This window comes from Euprymna scolopes, chromosome 8 (assembly GCF_053919585.1).
Source record: "Euprymna scolopes isolate OS-2025 chromosome 8, ASM5391958v1, whole genome shotgun sequence".
Taxonomy (NCBI): domain Eukaryota; kingdom Metazoa; phylum Mollusca; class Cephalopoda; order Sepiida; family Sepiolidae; genus Euprymna; species Euprymna scolopes.
In genome coordinates, this window is record NC_136489.1 from 92,800,261 (window position 1) to 92,822,651 (window position 22,391).

General features: G+C 33.7%; 1 protein-coding gene across 9 annotated transcripts in view; it reads right to left on the reverse strand.

The window, feature by feature from the left end:
- Window positions 1-791: 791 nt before the first annotated feature.
- The window catches only part of LOC145283636 (F-box/LRR-repeat protein 12-like), a 738,609-nt gene continuing 717,009 nt past the window's right edge, over window positions 792-22,391 (reverse strand). For all 9 annotated transcript variants that reach the window (XM_080132593.1, XM_080132590.1, XM_080132591.1 and 6 more), the window contains 2 exons: window positions 12,826-13,005; window positions 792-1,503 (listed from right to left, as the gene is read on the reverse strand). In XM_080132593.1, the coding sequence (XP_079988719.1) occupies window positions 1,332-1,503; window positions 12,826-13,005 (352 nt within the window). In that variant the 3' untranslated portion in view covers window positions 792-1,331. The remainder of the gene's footprint in view (window positions 1,504-12,825; window positions 13,006-22,391) is intronic.

The window sequence follows — 22,391 nt, forward strand, 5'->3', positions numbered from 1 at the left end:
TTAGAAGTGGCTGTGCTTATCTGGGCAAGTAGATTAATTTTCATTTTTCTGTTTGCCTATAAAAATGTCAAGTTTATTTTTGTAACAAATTTTTTCTTTTCTGTCTGATGAATGCATTAGTATGAAACTTGGTAAATTGGATGGATTCAACAGAGGACGATTTTGTCATATATAATGTTTTTAATACTGGAAATTCATTTTCGACACATTATATCATGCATTACGTTGCTTTGTATTCTTGGTGCTATTTGCATGGATAATATTGCAAAACAAATGATTAACTAGGTTTGAATCCTACATGAGTTGCATTTTCTCCATTATGGTATTCTTTGTTTATTTACAGCCCTGCAGACTAAATAATCGACGGTTTAGTAATATTATATCTACAAACAATCGCATCAATAAAAAAAACAACTTAATGTTATATAACAGTATGTTGTGTGTGTGTGTGTGTGTGTGATGGTTATAAAATATTTAATTGATATGATTTATTAAAAAGATGTACTATAAGAGATCCCTTCCTCTGATCCCTTAATAAAAGAAATGGACTTTGGACTGTGTGACTAAAATCTACAAATTATCAGTATCTTTTCAAAGTATACAGGCAGATTAAACTTGAGTTTTAAAATAATGAAAAAGAATCTCTAATATATTTTTGATCTATTTAAATGACATTTTTTTATAGTTATAATCAGTTTTTTAAAACTTGTTTTCTTTTAACTGGTTTAGCAATTATTCAGTTCTATTTTTTATTTTTACAATTTTTGTATGTTTGTGTTTTGTTTGTTTTGTTTGTTTGATAATTTTTATTAGAAAAAATTGTACAAAATGTATTTTTCTTTGAAATAAATTAGTGCACCTCCACTCGGAAAAATGTGTCTTTGAACCGAGCTGTTTATTGGAAGAGAAAATAAAATAGCATTCAAATTTAATATCGTCCGTTACTTGTGACTAGAAATGAATTAATTAAAATACATCCTTCGCTTTTTTTTTCTATGCTTGCTTATTTTTTATTTTTTTTATTTTTATTTGGTTAAAAAAAAATCCATGCGTCCAAACTTGTAAATCTTACTAGTGGATAACTCTAACCCTAACCGAACCATATTTGTTCGTTTTCTCTTCCTTTAACTATGAAGAGAAAAACAAAATCATATCTGCCAAGATGTAAACTCATTTCATGGGGAGAAAAAACAACAGGGTTTAAGGTAAGGATTGGAAGAATACTTGATCCTCTGGTAGAGGTCATAAGGTACATTCAGGTATCTAGTGTTAGCACACAGGCACACACAAGAGATGGTGATATAGTGGTTGAGAGCATGGAGAAAATGTCTTTAATTAAACAGCAAGTCATTATAATGAGTCAGCAAACTGACGATGCTTGTGCTGTAGTTAATAGTCGTCCTTACGACTCGCTTCCTGTCAGCACGCTCGAAATTGGACTTAACCATCTCATAATATTCACCGTCGCTCAGAGTGATTGATCTGAGATGAGGGCATCGCAATCTGAAACAGAAATAAAAAAAAAAACATGTAAAATCAGAACTACTGAAGCTGATATACTTACAAATAAAAAAATATATATATCTGTAAGGAGTTATGTTTGAAGGCTATGTATCAAACCAAAACCATACCGAAACCAACCAAACCATACCCTAAATGGATTGAACCGGCTTCCTCCAGAGGAGGAAGTTTCATGGGAATATCAAATGCACATCTGGTCTTCAATCAATGACGACGTTAAGTTTTTGTAGTGCTTGCAGAGAGCTGTTGACATCCTTCTACATATAATGCTTGATTTTCCAAAATGGTAACCTGTATGGGTATTGATCAGGCTGAACGTTGTTTAACTTTGGTGATCTAACGATAACCGACCTGTTGACATAATTATGCCGCTTGAAGTCTATACATAAACAGAATAAATGGCAATATTGAAAGATTCCCGCAATTTTCAATTATTAATTGTGTCAAATCAAAGTAGTACTGGTGTTATTATGTTCTTTGAATTTTCAAGACAAATCTCATTTTCAGAAAGAAATAAAAATATTATCCACTACATACAATGCTTCAAGCAAACTAAAACATTGCTCTGAAAGCCTAAACCGCATCTGTGATTTGATCTTTTGCCTGAAGAAAATTTGTCTATTTCTGTTTCCTAACCTGTTTTTTTTTTTTTTTTTTTGCTTAAAAACATCTTTAAAACAAGGGATTAATTTAGAATGGAGATCTTCCGTTATGTGAAGGTTGAAGATTCAAGTCTCAATGTGGGCGACCAAAAAAAAAATAAAATAAATAAAATAACTAAATAAATAAAAAGCAACTGCGAATTACTTAGGACCTCTATCCAGTCATTGCTGACAGAACAAGAGCATGCTACCCCATAAATAAAGGATTCCATTCAAAATTCCGTCCAAATTCCTGAGTTCAACAGGAACTGTCCCAAGTTCAATAAGATACACCTAAAAAAGGTCGGAGGTTATATCGACCGAAACGTTGTGAAAATTATACTCAAGATGAAAAAAGTTGTCCGAAAATTCCAAATAATATGAATAAAGATCTGTTTTACATAAAAATTGAACATGAAATGATCTCCCATTTCCGGACCATTACAGCATTTTAGGGTAGTTAACCCTCTAAGTTAGTAAAATAAAAATTATAATTACTTAACCTACCACTAACTAGATCCGACTGGCAAACTCACCCCTTTAAAACTTTCCATAACCCTAATACTAAACCTTACTCCAAGTGGCAAGCCAGCTACAACGAAAACCTCTCCTAATACTATACATAATCGACTAAAAATAGAAAAGAGAAGCAGAAATTTGATTATTACAAAAAATATTACACTTATTCTGAGATTTCTATCTCTCCCAAAAATGTCTTCTGAATAGATAATAGCAACCATATTCCCTCTATAAAATATATATTAACATACAACCACTATACACTGGGTTAGTTGTTTACGTAAGGGAAAATACTTTAGAATACTGCTACATTCCATGATTCTGGTATTCTCATTCTTTAATTCTGGCTGCTTGATAATTATACATTTTGGTTTAAAAAAACACGTTTGGCAAGTAGTTTTTTTGTTTTTTTGTTAATTTTTTTTTTACACAGTGATCACCACTTATCAAGGCCCAGAAGCCACTCAGGGATAAGGGTTATTGCAAGTACATTACGTTAGTGTGGAGATTTGATGAAGTGTTTACTTAAGGGGGCGGTTCATTAGGAATTTGTTAACGTTGGACTTGAACACATCCAAGTTGTAGTCCGGAGGGAAGCAGGCAGACAGAACAGAGTTCCACAGGCGTGCAGTTCTAAGAAAGAAGCTTTGTTCATAGAATCCACGTTTTGATTTAGGCACAGATATAGAGTTGGGGAAATTTTTCACAGTGGATTCAGCTAGACGGGTGTTTTTCGTAAAAGATTGGTGAGGGGGGACCAGAGATTGGAGTTCAGACGAGCACCTGCCATGGAAATAACGATAAAACAAGGATAGGCTCGCAACGTCTCTTCTGTGGGAGAGAGGTTGCAGGGTAGAGAAAAGGGCATCCCCCACTAAGCCACGAAGTCTATTTTGTACTCTGTCAAGGCAGGATAGGCTGTTTTTAGCAGCTCCTGCCCAGATATGGCGACAGTATTCCATCCTTGGACGTACTTGGCTTTTATATAGATAGAGAATTGCATCAGTAGTGAGATATCTTCTGGAGTGGTAGAAGGATCCCACCATTTTTCCAGCGACCTTGGCAACAGACTTGATGTACGTGTTCTATTTCAGATCAGGAGTAAAGGTCAAACCCAGAAGCTTGTCAAAACACAGAGCCTCACCCAGACGAGAGCCATCCATCACAATTGATGCCAGACAGATGGGGATCAGAGCGTTGATGATAATGTTTTAAAACAAATAAATAAATCGAATAAATTTTATTTTTTCAAAATCCATTATTACGATTTTACAAACTCAATAACTTGATATTACTTCAGTTTATGAACCGTTTTATTTCTTAGATAGGATTTTCAAGTTAAATTCAAACTGAACAGTATCCTTTGTCTATAATATAGAATAGTTTACTAAGGCTCCCCTCTATATGTTCATAATGTGTTTTTGAATAATGACATAATTCTTTCACCACTTTCTGTAAAATGCACAGATACAATTTATATATATATATATATATATATATATATATATATATATATATATATAAAATATGTATGGCGATTAAGCTACACTGAATATTCGGCGTTTCATTTGGTTGATAGGAAGGGGCGCGGTGGATACTAGAAAGCGGATTGGCTAACTAAAATCCTCAACAGAAGAGGACCATATAAAAACGACAAAGAACCACAGAATTCGCGCATAAGCCTGACGAATCCTAGAGTGGATGAAACGCTGAATATTCAGTGTAGCTTAATCGCCATATATATTTTATAAATTACTAACTCGCTCTACCTACGTATTGAGCACTTTTGAAGTAAATACTTAAAGTTTACACATAAACCTATACTTTCGTATATTAATTTTATGTGAGTAAATGAAGTATATATATATATATATATATATATATATATATATATATATATATATATATATATATATATATATAACGCGAAATTCACATTTGAAACTTTTAACTGTTTTCGTTTCATTACGATTTCTTTCATGACTAAAGCAAAACAATAAATTATTTGCTATTTTAACTTCTTAACCATTGTTATATATTGAAACACAATGCCAGTAAGTAGAGACTATGTTAACTCGTATACATTTCAAGAGAGTTACATAAGTACATGTCACAGTAATCTGGCAGCAGACAGAAATAGACAGTGCAGCTAGCATGATTGATACGAGGGTTCAAAGATCAGCTCTCTAAACAAAACGTGCTAGAAAGTTAGGAATGAAATAATATTACAGAAAAATTAAATCACGTGTTCAGAGGAGAGGATGGAGTTTCTAAACAGTTTGAGTCGGGGAAGAGGGTAGACAGGACATGCCAGACAATGTAGAAATCTAAGTGAATATTTCCTCAAGACTCTGTCTGTCCTCGAACATTTTTAAGGCTAAGTGAGAAATATGAGAAGCAAATTACCCTCCCAAAGAAAACTTTCTGAATAAAATCTTTAAAAGAGCAACGGGGTATGTTTTACTGTTCACATTCCTTCGAAAAAGTGGTAAAAAAATCAAATATATAACAAATAAATGTTACCAAATGCAAGATAAGTTACTCTTCTACCAAACTGGGTAGATTTTTAGTGTTTTTACTGAAATGTAAAATGTTTAATCGGCTCGAAAAACAAGCAAGTTCAAAGGGCACGGTGGCACACAAAAAAAAATGGCTGTGTAACAAATACATGGTGGCCACTTTTTCTTGTGGTTGTGTACTCTTTGAACTTGCTTGTTTTTCGAGCTGATTAAACATTTTACATTTTATTAAAAACACTAAAAACCTACCCAATTCGGTAGAAGAGTAACTTATCTTGCATTTGGTAACATTTATTTGTTATATATTTGATTTTTTTTACCACTTTTTCGAAGGACCGTTGACAGTAAAACATACCCTGGCAACGAGTCTCTATTTGTTTCCATGCATGAGTAGATTTTTCTTGAGTAAACAGAAGATCACAATCATTATTAAAGCAATGGCCACATATGGAAGAAGAGTGGTGACCGGAGAGTGGGGACGATTGCAGACGTATGTAAGAAAGACTTTTATTATTTGATTTGTTTTCTTCATTTCTGACTGGCAAAACCCACAAGTGCACGTGTGTGAAAAGACTGTGTGAAAACGGTTTGTTTAATGTTTGTTTATGAACTGTTACACCACGGTATTTGTGAAATCCAAATAATATTGATTTTTGCTAGTTATTTTTAGATTTTGTTAAAAAAATAAGTAAATAAATAAAATAGTTGCATTAATTCCTGTATTGATCTCGTATCTAAAAAATTAACTCTCTAGTGAATTTTACTGACTGCATAATCAGTGCTTAATTCATTTTCGTAAAATACGTCTCCGTTTTATAATGAAGATTCCAACTCGGTTTCCTTGTGTAAACGATTTTAATTAAACAAGTCGCCCTATCAAGGAGACACTTCACCTTGTTTGTTTGTGAAGCAATTATGCCAATGATTGAAGCATTCGATCTTTAAATATGGGATCTTTCTTTATGTAAATATGATGCAATACCAAATGCGATACAAGTAATTATGCAATACAACGTAGTTGTGAACAATCCTCTCAAATGCTTATATGCACAAATCAATAAGCACATGGGAAAGACAAAACTGCCATCTTTTACTTTGCCAGCTTTTCTTTTTATTTGTTGAGAAATCCAAAACAAATGCACACACAGTTAATATTATCTTGTTAAGCGTTGCCCCGGATGTATAATATCTAACATTTAGAAAAAAAAAAAACAAACTATCAATTGCTTGAAGTTGTAATGACAAAGAAATCTTGTCAAATATCTTGATATACTGATCCTGTCTTTTCTTCCCTTTCGTCTTTAGTGTCCTTTTAATGCATCATCATCATCATCATCATCATCATCATCAAAGAGGTGCTGGTGGCTAAGTGGTTAACAATCCAGTATGTTCCACAGAAACATTTTCACTTAGAAATGTTGGCAACCTTCATGTGGTCTCTCTCCTCTAAGTACCCAATGTCTATCTAGAAAGAATTTTAATTAGAAAGATATCAGGGAAATAAATGCCAACAATAATCATCTGATTCTTCGAAATTTATGAATAATGATCAATAATAACAATAACAGTCATCATCATTGTACTTGGTTTAACGTCCATTTTACATGCTAGCATGTGTTGGATGGATTGTAGAAAGTGACTTTCAAATTAACTTTCCAAGGTCATTTTTTTATCCTTCTTTCTCTTAAGGTCATTTTTGTCACTTCCTCCCATGGTTTTCTTGGCTTTTCTCTGTGAGTTGATCCCGCTACCCCCACTGTTCCACTAACCCAAGGACTCTCATGCATTTATTTTCAATGTGGCCATATCATCAAAGTTTACTGCTTTGAACACATCTCCTATGCTTTTTTTTTTCTTTTTTTACTAAGGTGTCATCACTTATTAAGGCCCAAATACCATTTGAGGAAAGAATTAAATGAATGTCAGGTGGACGGTGAGATAGCACAATGATGATTGGTAATGATGATAATGAGTATGCAGAATTCGGTTATTTAAGAGGGCGGCTAAACAAGAATTTATTTACATTGGACTTGAAAACGACCATGGTGTAGTCAGATGGGAAGCAGCCTCATGGCACTGTATTCCACAAACAGGTAGTTCTAAGAAAAAACTTTGCTCATGGAAGTTTCGTTTAGTCATAGATAGATAGATAGATAGATAGATAGAGAGAGAGAGAGAGAGAGGGAAAGAAAGAAAGAGAAAGAAACTACTGATAGTAGTTTTAGCTAGACGAGTTTCATTCATGAATATTTTATAGGGAAGACTATAGATTAAAGCGCAGTCGAGCACCTGCCTTGAAAATAATGATAGAGTAGAGAAAGACGACACCCTGCTCTATAACAGGCACGAGGAGAAAGCGAATGAACACATATCCAAGGTAATGGCAGAAACCCTAGAGGAAGACCTTCAGTCTGTAATGGAATGGGGGGAAAAAATAGGTGGTAACATTTAATGCTGCAAAGACTAAGCTCGTTTCCTTTAATAACTGCAAGAAACCTTCTCAACCACCAATAGCTATGGCTAATGATGCACTACTTGAAAGTATTTTGTTCAAACTTCTCAGCTTAACATTAACAGGGAACATGAGTGGGAACAGATACATCGAGGGCATTGCTGCAGCTGCTGCGAGGAAGGTGGGCTCTCTCTACCATGCTAGAAAGTTACTTTCTAGAAAGTAGAAGTATCCTGTACTTCTACAAGGCCATCATTCGCCCATGTATGGAGTGCTGTTGTCACATTTGGGCTGGTGCATCTGCTACTAGTCTCTCACTCCTGGACATGGTTCAAAAGAGTGTCGCCAACCTAATAGGTCTCGAACTGTCATCTAAACTTCAACCTTTGTTCCATTGACGAAATGTTGCATCCCTCTGCCTGTTTTACAAGTATTTAAATGGTGGATGCTTCAAAAAATTACAAGCCCTTGTACCCCCTCGATGTAAATACCCCTGACAAACCTGACAAGCAGCAAAATCCCACCCCTACACAGTAGAAATCCCCAGATTCCTGAAAGCCTTCTACTTTAATAGTTTCTTCCCCAGAACTTCTAGACTTTGGAATTCCCGTTCGGGTTCCTGCTTCCCTTACTGTACTGTGTGATACATTTATTAAAATGTATAATAAATTATTTTATTGATTTTTAGCCGAGAGGAGATGTATTTTCAGTATTTTATTCACTGTATCATTTTTCGCGCCAAAAAGGATTCAATTCACGTCTGCTCGGTCACATCTTGTAAACAAAACCAAAGAAAAAAAGGGGAGGAGGAGGCCTGCGAGCAGGAGTAGAAGGGAGCGACAGATACTGTGAACGAAGAGTGTAAAAGGGGAGAGAAAAGAAAGATAGAGAGAAATGAGAGAGAGAAACTGTGCAGAGAAAGAGAGAGATAGATCGTATATATAGAGAGAGGCCTGAAAAAAGTTGTCAGCAGGCAGCGGACGTCTCGCTTCAAAGCGATAAGACGTAAGTCAGCGAAGGTCGGGTTGGTGACGACGTGGTAGTGGCGTCGCGAAGGTAGATATCGACGACATCAGCCGATGATCAGCGGTCAAAGTTAGAATATTGACCGAATAAAAGAATGAACCCAGCGAAGGAAGGAACCTGTAAATCAAGGACTTCGATGAGCTTCAGAAACGAATATTTGGAGCAATTAACACACACGTGCGTAATGAAACAGAAATCATCCGAAGGACAAAAATATGAAAATTAACCTGCGCGCGCGTAATCAAACATAAACAATTTACACGAAAGAAATATATATATATAAAAAAAGGAGACGAAAGAAAGGTCGCATTTCAAAGGACATTAAGAGAGTTTTTCAATCAAAACTTTCATTTCTCCAACATCTCTCTCTTATCCTATAACCTGTATCTAATTGAGCAGACGATTTCTTGTTTTATGTGAACATTGACTGTTGATATATTTTTCTCTCGGTAGGATTTGAATTCATTAAATCATTTCATTTAGTTAGGCATATTTAATTTTCTTTTCTTGAATTGAATTTTATTTTATTTTTTTTATATAAATAAAAGTATGTTAATTTTTCGATGATATTTGTCCTCGTTATTTATTATGTGATTTCGTTGTCCAGTACATTTCATTTTATTGTTGTCTTCGGGACGGTTGTCCCATTCCCATAACAACGCATTATCAAGGAACCTGGAACACTTTATTTTTTATATATATATATATTTCGTTACGTCACCCATCTCTACTGTCCCCAGTAGGATTGGGATACGTCGTAACAACTGACATGCAGAAGTTCAAGTGTAATGTAAACAGACATCTTGTTGCTCAACACCCTACATAGTATCCTTGCAATTATGTCTCAGATAGTAGCACCCCACACTAAAGTGGTACTGTGCTTTGTTTGGGGTGAAAATACAATAATAATAATAATTTAAAAAAAAAAAAAGTTCTTGCCGTTTTTAAATCTACATTTTTTAAAAATAACAACTAACAACTATTTAATCAATGATGTATTCTCCATTTGTGTTCAAAACTTTTTCCCAACGTTCAACAAGGTTCTTAATATTTTTACAGTAGAAACCATTTGATTTTGACACAATATATTTAAAAAATAGGAAAAGCTTAGTTGCCAACAAACGGCAAGAACTTAGTTTCCAACTCAATATTTAAAATTTCAATGCGTTTTTATCATTTTGTATAATTGCTGTCTTATATGATTTGTTGCACGTTGCTCTTGTTTTTGCCAAAAATTTTGATTTGATCTGATTAATCCACTTCAGTACCACCTCTCTTCAGAGGAAGCTGGTAACTTGTCAAAGTACTTCTGTTACCGGCCATTCTTTTTACTAAAGTTCAGGTTGCTTTTCACAAATTACTTTTACAGAAGTGCTAACCTCACCCCGGTTATAAATGATATTACAATAGTCATTAAAAAAGTAAAGCCTTCTATTTTATTTTTAACTCAAAAAGTTGAAGAGCTACGAAGACGGGAGTATTTCCATTAAAGCAGACGACCCTTTGTGCTGCAGAATTTATTTTTCTACATATCACCACCATTGTAATGCACTTTTTCCAGCGATGAACGATGGCTGTGCTTGGGCATCCAGAGTGCATGTTGTCATTCAAGGGTAGTTCAAAAAGTAAAGTCCCCTATTTTTTAAACTAAAAAAACTGAAGAGCTACAAAGACAGGAGTGGTACCATTATAACGAGCGACCCTTTGTGCTCCAGAACTTATTTTTCTACATAGTCTCCATCATTCTAAATGAACTTTTGCCAGGAATTTAATGATGCATCTCCATTTCTGATGCACTTCCATGAGAGGTTTTGCTTTCTTAAAGTCTCACACCGTCAATATCTGCAAGCAAGTCATGAATGCATAAATTCAGTCATCATAACACTGCAATTTGCGATCCCTGCTGATCCATTCAGGCAGAATAAAAAAGTAGGAGGCATTACTTTTGGAATGCCCCTCATATTTTAGAGTTTTCCTTCTCCTAGACTTGTTACCTTATCAACGTTTGTCTACCCTACTATTTAACCCATAGCTAGAGGACAGATGGATTAATACCTTTTCTAAATCCCCTCTCTCAAAAGTTTTTTTTTACTAATGAGTCACCACTTATCAAGGCCAAAAGCCTTTTGAGTATGAGGGCTAATGAAATGGATGGATTGTCAGTTGGATGATGAATATTATCTGAGGTTAAGACTGAATGGAAAGAACAAAATCTGATTGCTCATGATAGCGGTTTATAACAAGTATTTGTTGATATTTGGTATTTGAAGACGATCTTGTTGTAATCTGCAGAGAAGCAGTCCAATGATAATGTGCGTAACTGATGAGAAGTCTTTAGAAAGCAAATTTTACCTGACACCAGACATAAGGAGGAAGAAAGAAACATTCTTTTCTATTGTGATAACAAGATGAGTTCTTGGTGCAAATGTTTTACAAGGAGATTAAATCACAGTCGAGCACCCTTCATGGAAATAACGATAGAGTAGAGAAAGACCAGCAACTTCTCTTCTGTGATGTGTAGGGAAGAGAAAAAAAGTGCTTCTACATTATTGGGACGAGCTTTTGTAGTCGATAAATGGAGTTTTCAGATAAAAAACAATGGTTTCTACTGATTTTTTTGTCAATTCTAATAAATTACAATGGTAGCTTCCAAATTATGCAGTCGAAATTACCTGAATATTATTGAATTAGTAAACAAAACAATTTTAATCGTGTTGGCAGGTGAAAAATTGCTGCCATCTTTGTTTAATTCGAATGGAAAATTACCTCCTTGTTGAACTCTCCTGTCTTTTACGATCATTCTCATCAAATTTTATTTTTTATTTTCTTTAATAAAAAATTCTCTACATTATCAATTTTCATCATTTTTGGAGATAATCATCTAAAAATACGAAGAATACGTAGATACTATTGTTTTCATGTGAAATTCGGTTTTACGATTTCTGAAAATCTCGTCCCAATTCTGTAGAAGCGCCGAAAAAAATCATCACCCACTAGATTACTAAATCGATTTTGTACTCTGATAAGGCAAGAAAAAGTGCTCTAAGTGGCGCCTCCTCCAATGTGATAGCAATGCTTGATCTTATGATTAAGTAGCCACAACAAGGCTTGAACATGGCAATGGTTATCACATCAGTCTATAGACTGATAACCATTGTATTCCTTAGAAGTGAAACATAAATGTATATCGGTGGACATTACTGAACACAACATGGCCATGGGGAGTATCCTTACGTCATTTAGTATCAATCTCATCTCATACTAAGTTCGACTTTGTGTCATATTCAGCACTCATGGTAAGATTTATTTTTCTTACTAAAGAATCGACACTGAAAGCCACTCTGAATGCTGAAGCCACTCAAGGATAAGGGTTAATGAGATAAATAGATTAACAGTTAAATGATGATGAATAATTTTAAATGGGAGGATTTTAAAAAATGAATGGAATAAATAAGATTTGAGACAAGTATATGACATTAGATTTGAAGAGGACTATGCAGCTCTCAGAAAAGCAATCTGCCACAATCATGTGGCAACGTTTTTCATAGTTGGGAAGTTCTTGGAAAGAAACTTTATTCATGGAAATTCCGTTTGATGAACTTCAAAAGAGAGCAAAGTGATCCAAACCATCAATATCATTCAAACATTAAATTTCCCTGCGTCTGGAACCAATTTATGGAGGAAAAACATGGGATTTTTATTCATTTATTTTGTAATACATTATTAAAAAAAAAGTAGTAGTAGTATATATATATATATATATACATATATATATATATATATATATATATATATATATATATATATATATATATATATATATATATATATATATAAGTAGGTTGTCGTTTGCTTGAAGCATTGTTGAAGAAAATTATAAGGTAAAATTAAAGCCAAGAACAATGCGAGATTTTTTTTTTTTTTTATATAGAGTAAAACTCTAAACAACAGTATTTTTTTTTTCTGTTGTATCCAATGGTGTTATAGATCTCAATATATTTCAGACTTATTAGTCCTTTTTCAAGAGAAAAAAAAAAAATCTCGCATTGTTCTTGGCTTTAATTTTACCTTATAATATATATATATATATATATATATATATATATATATATTGGAAGAAAAGAAATTTATGATAAACTCTACTTACCGGATGTGATCCACAAATTTGTTGCTCTTATCACTGAATCGGATTGTATCTGGATCCCATTGAATTTCCAGTCGATCCATATAGGCGCAGTGCTGAGCAAAACCTTCAATCACTTGGTCAATGTGGACACGAGTGTTTATGCGCAGGAACCAACCATTAGCCGTGCCCAGACCACAAATTCTGAAACAAATGAATAGAAAATTTTATCAAAACAAACTTCTTTTTTTTTTCTTTTTAAAAGTAATTGTAAAGTAATCTATTATAGAGTGACCCTCGCTCACCCCCCTCTCCATAATGCTTAGATGTACTTTAAGAGTGAGTCCACGGAGCGGTTGATGATTGCGCAACTCTTGTCTCACAATTGCATGTGCAAGTATCCTTAAAGTGGGTATTTATAGTCTGTCAAGACTGAACAAAGCCTTGCATATCGTACTAAATGTATCCATGATCCGCTGGAGTCTAGTCTACTCTTCTGTTTAATCAACAGCCAAGGCCAGATGGATTAATCATTTTTTAAAATAAAAGTTATTTTTTTAAATCCAAAATTAAAAATTATTTTTTACTAATGAGTCACCACTTATCAAAGCCAAAAGCCATTCAAGGATAAAGTTTAATGAAATGGATGGATTGTCAGTTGAATAATGAATGTTATTAGTGAACTGAAAAAAAAAAAAAAAAACAATGGAAAAAATGCAATTTAATTACTTAGGATATAGCGGTTTATTACAAGTATCAAGTTGGTGCAAACGTTTTTACTGATTTAAAATTTCAACTTGAAAATGTAAATCTGTGTTTTTGGAAAATCTTTATTCATAACAATAATGGCCTTTGCTCTCTATAAATTGATTCCATCTGCCAATGAGCTTATAAATGCCTCGTTTGTAAAATTCTGGTATTTTAAATGTGGAATAATAATCTAACATGTGAATCTCCTCTCGTGACATTAATCTAAGGTGATCCAAATGTTTTTTTAATCCTCACCATAAGTGATAATCCAAGGGAGCTAAGCCAGAATATGAAGATTTCCCATCCAAGTTCTCCTAGATCTTTAATCAGTAGTACTCGATGAGAATGAGCATTTTCATGATGGAAAATAATTCCCTTTCTATTAAATAAATGTCGTTTTCGAGTCAACATGGGTGAAAATATTGCTAAAAACATTTTTTTTGGGGGGACAAGAATTGATCTGGGGTTGTACTGAGAATCAGACAAAAGACATTTAGAGCAATGAAAAAAGGAATTAACAAAACACGATAATGGATTTGTTTTGTGAGATATAAACTTTTCAAGTAAAATAAGTTTAATAAAAAATTGCAGATGAGGAATTTAAGCATCTAAAAGAAAGTTATAATTTTGTACTCCGGATAAAAGTCAGAAACTACAAAGTTACACTTAAAAAAACCTTACATTATTGGATTCATCGATTTAGTTTGACGCTTCCCCTCTCTGACCTGGTTATGCAGGGTGGAACGATAAAAGTGCCGCCCAAAAGAAAACAACGCTACAACTTTATTTTAAAATTTTTATTGAAAAAATAATTCAGGTAACTTGATTATGTAGAAGAGCTGACATCTATTCAATGTAGCTGCCTTCAGCCTCAATCACTGCCTCAATATGGGTCTGGAACTGAGAGCATGCAGGCAGGAGCTTGGCGAATACTCGGTGGATGGCGGCAATCAGACTGACTTTGGTGTTGCAAGAGATCATGTTAGTGATGCTCTCGACGTATGACCAAATGAAGTAGTTCAGTGGGCTCAGGTCAAAGGAGGAGAGGGAAAGGCCAGTGAGAGAAGCGTACAAAGTCATAACACTCCTTCTGAATCAAGCCTGGGTCTCTTTGGATTTGTGGGCCGACACAGAGTACTGCTGCCACACCCAGGGTCTGCCACCAGTGGCCACCTGATTGCACCAAGAGGTCACCATACTCTTCAATATATCTAGGTACACTTTGGTGTTGACTTTCAAGCCGACTTCGAAAATGTAAGGCAGCATGATGTGGCCCTTGCTTGAAACCACACCAAAGACCATAACCGTGGCTGGAAACTTTGTTTTCATCATTCTGAGCACATCCCTGTCATTCGTGGCAATCCGGCGATGCATTTTAAGATTGCTGGCAATGATCCTGTTGTCATGATTTGGATCGGTAGAGAGCACGAGTTGTACAGCGGCACATCTCTGATTCTGATCTTGCTTGATTATTATTTTGAATCAGTTGCTAAAAAGAGTTTTATTATTTTGAACCAGTTGCTAAAAAGAGTGCGGTTGGAGAGAGAGGGTGGGAGAGAGAGAGAGAGAGGGGGGAATAGGGAAGAGAGAGAGAGAGAGAGATTAAAAGAAAGGTTTAACACACATTCTTTTTAACTCTTCTGTTTTGTTGTCTGGGCTTCCCATCCATTCCCGAGCAACGGCAATTAGCGCTGCTAGTCACTTATATGAGACTTGTATGATTTTGTAGTGACAAGAAGAAGTTGACAAAGTTGTATGAAATTGTTTTCAACTTATTGAATACTTTTGAGTTCACAACAAATAGACGAATCACAATGTAATGTATCAACTGTTATCTTTATTTAATGGTAGCCCTAGCTTATTATAGTAGAGTCGACATATGAAATAAATAGTACACACCGAAAAAAAAAAAGTGCAAGAACTTGTTTTATTGCATTTTCTTCATGTCAAAGAGTAGACAATCTATAGTCAAAATCCAAGATGGCATCGAATATGATGACATATATGGGAGCAAGGATTAATCAGCATTGCCTGCATGTCAAATATGTTGATCCTAAATGCTAACATTATTGTCTATATCACAAACGTAGACACTGTGGAGCGTTAATAAGTTAAATAATATTGGTGAAACTTCAATTAAGCATAGAGCATATAACAGTTACTTTTTGCAATTAATAATCATGACAGCCATTTTTGAATGCAGGAATATAACATTCAAAATAGTAGCTAGATGTGTAACAAAGCACAAACACATATATGTCAATGCATGCGAATTGATATCACTGGTAAAGATAAAGACTATGAAAAGGAGAAAGAACACGTTAGAAACGATGAGCACGTTGGAGACATGGGTGACGTCATGGCCGTAACGAGAAGTCACACATGGTGGGAGAATGAGGTAATAAATGCTGTTGTTACAAAAAAAAAAGAAGTGAATTATTCTTTGTCTTAGTCTTCTTTGCAACCTTTGATAGTTGAATCACAATCAGTTAATCGTCTTGTTCATGACCATCATATATGGTCTGTCATGCTGCGGGCCAGGAAAGAAACCATCTTAACTGGACCAAAGTGAACACTACTGCGGCAATTGCAACTGAGAGATGACGATAGCTAAGTGGTTAACGACACGGACTGACAACCTATGTGCGTCGAGTTCAAGTTCAGTTCATTCCACAGAAACACTTTCAATTAGGGATGTTGACAACCTTCACATGGTCACTCCTATAAGTACCCAATATATTTCTAGAAAAAAAAATTTTAACTGAAAAGATATTGGGGAAAACAAATACCAACAATAATCATCTGATTCATACGAAATGAATGACTGCTGCTGCTGCTGCTGCTGCTGCTGTTGCTCCATTTTGTTTCCATGGAAACATTTTCACTTAGGAATGTTAGCAACCTTCACATGGTCCCTGCAGGAATGTTAGGAACCTTCACATGGTCTCTGCCGTAAGTATCTAATGTCTTTCCAAACAAAATTCTAACTGGAAAGATATTGAGGAAACGAATGCCAGCAACAATAATCTGATTCATTCAAAATTAATGAACGATGCTCAGCAACAAGAACAGCAACAGCAATTTGTTTTTTTTATTGGTGTCCAGCTATTCGAGGAAATTATGGTCAGTGTCCTGATTTCAAGAAACAAACGACACCTAATTAACCAGCTATATATAACCATTGATCAATCCACCTCGTTTTATTAATGAGATCTTTAAAAGGCCCAGCTCAAGTTTATAACTGATACAAGCGTTTTAGTGAGTAAAATTGATTAAATCAACAAAAGGAAACAAAAAGTAAATGAAATTGATAAAAGTTTTCTCCTTTTTAATTAGAATCTGTCAAACATTGGTGTTCGGACAGTTTCCCAGTTAATGAACATTTATCGCAACACGGCAAACAGCTGTGATATTGATCTGCGATCATTAACGAAAAGTCCATTGAATTGATTTCTAACTTGCAAATTAAAATTAAAGCATCGATCAATATGTGAATAACGTTAGAATATTGATTTTGCATTTTCAATCGCACTCTGGATAATCAGTCCATCTTACATTGATTATTCAACGTTTTAATTGAAAATAAATCATCTCTTGCTTCTCTTTCTTTCTCTCTGTCTCTCTCTCTGTCTCTCTCTCTCTCTCTCTCTATATATATATATATATATATATATATATATATATATATATGTATATATATATATATATATACTAGCATGGCGCCCAACATTGCCTCATTGTAAAAGGCGCTCAAATATGATATTTTGATGAATTTCATATTTATTATTATATTATATTAGATCCAATTTCATACTTTTGTACCGATTTTTCCGGGCTAAAACCCAAATATAAAGTTTTGCATGGGTTCAAATACCTTATATATGAAGTTACATGTCTGTAGACCAAAAACTCTAGGAGGAGTTTGATAGGAAAAATTTTTTTAAACAAAAATATATACATATACATAAATATATATGGAAAGAGTTTTGTGTTTACTAAAAACTTTTTACGCAAATATTACAGAAGTATAAATCATGTAGAATATCTGCATGAATATAACTTCTTATATATTGAATAAGTCATAAAAAAGGGCTCCTTCAGTCTTTAACAGACTATGGATACCCACATAGGGGTGCCTGCGTGTGAAATCTTTGTGGCAGGAGGTGCGCAATCACCAATCACACCTCTCCTGAGTCGACATTATTAAATACCAGTGACAAGTGAAGTGTCTGTACAAGACGACTGAAAACAAATGCCGAGACAGGCAGAGAGCACATAAATTGCCTAGAATTCCCAAATGATCACTCATCTGGTACTAACCAGACTCAACATTGCTTAACTTCAGTGATCTGACAAGAACCGGAGTGTCAACGCAATTATGCCATACATAATACGTCATACACCATCCATTATGATTATTAAATTTCTACAGCTACGTACCTAGAAAATAGAGCTGTTAAGCCTGATATAGTGATATGAGGTAAGAGGGAGAAAGTAGCAACCCTAGTTGAAGTAAGTGTCACTAATGATGCTGGATTTAACAGAGCTGAAAGGTAAAAGATACCAAGGCCTTATGTACGATATGAAAAGAAACTAGAATCTTAAGAAAATCTCCATCATTCCAGTCATTATAGGAGCAACTGGACTTATGAAAAGGAATCTCAAAAACTACCTGTCGAATATACCCGGTGAACCAAGTGCAAAAGGAATACAAACAATTGCACTTAGAGAAACGGTTAAAATTTTAAAAAGATTTTTTAGTTGGAATGACTGAAATAGTGGGTGAATGTCTGACATCCAGTAGGATGCCCCATCTTCATAAAACGATTAGAAAATGTATTTATACAATACACAATGATAAGACGTTAAGTTGTGAAACAGCGAAACAGTAGGTGTATCAGAAATTTGGAGGAATTTTTGACATCCTAACAGAAAATTGCGAATAAAATATAAAAAAAAAACTCGTAATTTCTCTTTTTAAAGTGGGTTGTTTATTTTCTGTATGGAATATACTTCTAAAATAAACTATTAAAGTTGTTTAAAAATTATAGAAATATTATTTTTTATTTTTTTAAAAAACAGTGTTTACAAAATGCCAGCTTGCCTTCATGCAGCCATTTTTTTACGTAATGAAATCAATTGAATTTTACGAGTTAAATATTTTTCAATTTTTAAACTTTAAAAATTTATCAAAATTTTTCTATTGGTTCAATTTTTACGATATTTTCAAGGTCAATGTGAAATTTTATGCTCTTTTCAATAAACTAAATATAATATTTTAGACAAACATTTTTTTTTCAAATTCACCGCCCCCATTTTGAAATGTCTATTAAAATTTTAATAATTAATTTATGTACCAAAGTTTTATATATCACAAATTGAAGATAAAAGATCAATAAAGAAAATATTCTAATTTAAAACAACAAAAAAAAGAATAGTTTTTTTTTTAAATTTACCTGTAAAGTCCAAAGTGTAAAACCTTTTTTTTTTAAAAACCACGTTGATTTTTTTTTTTAATGAAAGCTCATGTTACGCTTATATCGTCAAGTAAATTCCAGACGCTGATGGCAAATTTTTCTATTTCATGCAATGTTTTCTTTTTTTAGATATTTAAAAAAAAAAGAATTCAGTCAATAAAAAAGTATTAAAATATATCAATCAAAAACTCGTGTATTTCATTAAGAGAATTAAAAAAAAAAAAAATCGGTCAACTGGATTTTTTGTTTTAGGGGAAAAAATTATAAGTGAATGTGCGTTCTTTTTTAACTAGGGAGGACGAAAAATACTAATTTTGGTTAACACACGCAATAAAAAAGAAACATTATTTATGTCCCTTTGACGAATCCATATTTGATAAATTTCATATTAGCAGGAGGAGCTCTTTTAACCTTAGCGCTAACCACGTTACGAAAATGCGATCTTCTATGACCCTCGCTTTAAAAAATCCTTTTATTTAAAAAATACATGGAATTTAAAATATAAATATGGATAAATTCTTAACAATGAAGAATGGAACTATCGATTTAATAGTATTTTTTTTAGGTAAGTGATTTTTTGACATTTATATATGTATACATATATTTATAAGCAAGTCAAAATATGTTGATTTTCTTTATATTTTTTTAAAAGAAAACCGCTTAAAAAAAAACAAATATTGCATAATTTGCTATTAAACCTGTTATTTTTTAAAAAATTGGTCTTTGCTCCTTTAATTGAAAAAAATTAGGGTTTGAATTACATTTTTCAAGTAGTTATAAGCTTAAAAAAATAGTAAGTAGAATTATTAAAGTTCTGATCATCGTTTTTAATGGCCACTTTCTGATGCATCTAGCGAAACAGTACTGAATGCGGATGACTCTCTCTCTCTCTCTCTCTCTCTATATATATATATATATATATATATATATATATATATACAATAAAGTTGTTAGATAGTGCTCGATAACAAGAGCAAAATATTTTTATTATTTATTCAAAGGTAAACAGTTACATTTGGTCGCTATAACCAGCCATCTATTTCAGTCAATGAGACTTCGTCAGGCGACCCTGAACCATTTGACGCTATGGAAAAAAAGGAAAAACTAAGCTCTTAAAAGAAACACTATAAAAGTTGCAAGCTCTCTAATAAAAGATTAGAGTTTTAGAGAGCTCGCAACTTTTATTATCTTTTTGAAGAGATCAGTTTTTTCCTTTTTTTCTATAGCCTCGAATGGTTCAGGGTCGCCTGATGAAGTCTCATTGACTGAAACAGATGGTTGTTTGTAGCAACCAAATGTAACTGTTTACCTTCGAATAAATAATATATATATATATATAGTAATTTATAAAATATATATGGCGATTAAGCTACACTGAATATTTGGCGTTTCATCCACTCTAGGATTCCTCAGGCTTATGCGCGAATTCTGTGGTTGTTTATCGTTTTTATATGGTCCTCTTCTATTGAGGATTTAGTTAGCCAATCAGCTTTCTAGTATCCACCGCGCTCCTTCCTATCAGCCAATGGGCATGTCTTTTATCAAACAAAGGATCTGTTTTAAAACTAGGTTAGTGGTTTAAGGCAGACATTTTTTTTTGTTAGTTTGTATATAAATATACATATGTGTACATACATATATGCACATATATATATATACATATATATATATGTATATTTATATACAAACTAACAAAAAAAAAAAAGAAAATGTCTGCCTTAAACTACTAACCTAATTTTAAAACAGATCCTTTGTTCGATAAAAGACATGCCCATTGGCTGATAGGAAGGGGTGCGGTGGATACTAGAAAGCTTATTGGCTAACTAAATCCTCAATAGAAGAGGACCATATAAAAACGATAAACAACCTCAGAATCCGCGCATAAGCCTGAGGAATCCTAGAGTGGATGAAACGCCGAATGTTCAGTGTAGCTTAATCGCCATATATATTTTATAAATTACTAACTAGCTCTACCTACGTATTGAGCACTTTTGAAGTAAATACTTAAAGTTTACGCATAAATCTATACTTTCGTATATTAATTTTATGTGAGTAAATGAAGTAGTTATATATATTACAAGGGTGTCACCACTTATCAAGGTCCAGAGGCCACTTGAGGATGAGATCTAATCAGTGTCAGATGGTTGATGAGACAGCATCGTAATGATCAATAGCGGTAGAAATTGGATAGAATGTAATTATTTAAGAAGACAACTTAAGAATAGGACTTGAAAGCGTCCATGTTGTAGTCAGTTGGATAGCAGCCCAATGGTATCATGTCCCATAGGCGGGTAGTTCTAAGAAAACAAACTTTGTTCATGGAATTTTCCTTTCATTTTAAGTAGAGATAGGGAGAAAGGAAAACTGTTGACAGTGGTTGTAGATAGACGAGTGAAGGTTTTACTAGGAATACCATAGATTAAAGCTCAGTCGAGCACCTGCCATGAAAATAACGATTATTATTTCATGTATACACATAAAATGTTATAAGAGAACATATTTTAGGTATTTTCTTTAGCAGTGCTCAATACCTAAATAGAAGTCAGTAGTAAATTATGAAAATATATGAGTTCTTGGTGGAAATGTTTTAAAGGAGATTAAATCACAGTTGAGCACCCTTCATGAAAATAATGATAGAGTTGAGAAAGACCAATTTTCTACATTAATAAATAATGAAATATAATATTTAATATTTATTTTCTTATATTTATTTTAGAAAAATTAAAGCTTAACTAATTTGACTCGCATCCATGCATATTAGTGCATGAAAATAATAGATTTGACTGATCAGGCTGTCTGAAGATACTGACTTCTCAACCTAAAATGCACCATACATAGATGCTGTTGTTTTGTTTTTCCATTTTTCATTTGTAAAACTTCTGCAAAGTCAAAAACAAAAACAACAAATTTCCTCTACAAAAACAACCAAACCAAACACCACGAATAAATATTTGGAGATATAAAGAACTTGAAACATAAAAAAATTACCAAAATTACTGGGTTCGGTATTAAATAACCCGAAAAGGGTGGGTTCGTGAAAAATCTGGGTGAGGTCATAGGCAATGGCAAAATCATGACAGAACCTCCCCTCATCATCTGCCTTGTTCAAATGGATCAGCCATTTCACATTGTGGACATTGAAGTCACCACAAATGTGAATGTTAGCCGAAGGATGAGCAGACAGGATGTGGTAAATTTTCTCAGATATACTCTTAAAGATAATAACTCCGCTGTTGTGGGGGCGATAGAGGGCAAATATAAATGTGGTGGTGTAAGCAAGTGCAACCCGGAACACATATAAGGTAAATTAGGGTCTTCTCTAAAGATATCCCTACCACACGGAAAGCCATCTTTAATGTAGGC